Genomic DNA, 738 nt, shown 5'->3' with positions numbered 1-738 from the left:
GTTGGTATATGTGAATTTTTGAAAGGTTATTATATGTACCTGAAGAACTTTTTCCTTTCAGAGTGAAGAATGGGAGAGCTGGGACTGAGCACACTAGGAGAGTAGAACGTCCTTGGAACACTGGTTGATCATTCTCTCGTCCCAGTCGCGTTTGGCGGCGGCGATGCAACATTGCTGGAGGGATTTGTACATTGATATCTGAACTGTAGAAATCAGGATTTGCAGACAAGTAATATATATACCTAATGGGATTAGCTTCCCCACCCTTCCTTGTTCCCTCATATGGACTTAGTTCTTAATTCCTTTTACTTATTTTCTATCTTAATATACAAAGAGAAACACTAGAAGATAGAGGAAGAACTTTTTGATAGAAGTCCTATATCACAGACATTGCCTTCCAGAACTTTCCTTATATCATCATATCGTATGGTTTTATCATCACTCTTTTTATCACTTGTAATTCGTATCTCCATCCAGACATTTTGGCTGAGTAATTTAGCTTCACATCTACGGTAGCTCCCCATGAACTTGCATCACAATCAAGGAGAGATGCTGGCACCATTCCCTGCTTGGGGTCTCTTCCCTTTCCCTCACTCCGTTAGTCGAGTAACGTTTCAGTGGGTTATCTAGAGAGGTCTTTTGCATGAAGGAAAACTTTATATATTAGTCTGAACTACTGGTGTGTGGTGCTTATGAATCCGATTGTATCATTGCCATGGATGTTACTTGCGCGTGATT

At 40.4% G+C, this 738-nt stretch overlaps 1 protein-coding gene across 2 annotated transcripts in view; it reads left to right on the top strand.

Moving 5' to 3' along the window:
• LOC119593395 (BSD domain-containing protein 1-like) overlaps positions 1 to 738 on the top strand; it is a gene marked incomplete at its 5' end in the record, with an annotated part of 23257 nt that overhangs the window by 21827 nt on the left and 692 nt on the right. For both annotated transcript variants that reach the window (XM_037942325.1, XM_037942324.1), the window contains 1 exon segment: positions 62 to 738. In XM_037942325.1, the coding sequence (XP_037798253.1) occupies positions 62 to 88 (27 nt within the window).

This window comes from Penaeus monodon, chromosome 32 (assembly GCF_015228065.2).
Source record: "Penaeus monodon isolate SGIC_2016 chromosome 32, NSTDA_Pmon_1, whole genome shotgun sequence".
NCBI lineage: Eukaryota > Metazoa > Arthropoda > Malacostraca > Decapoda > Penaeidae > Penaeus > Penaeus monodon.
The sequence above is the reverse complement of the archived record's forward strand: the minus strand, read 5'-3'. Positions and strand labels throughout refer to the sequence as shown.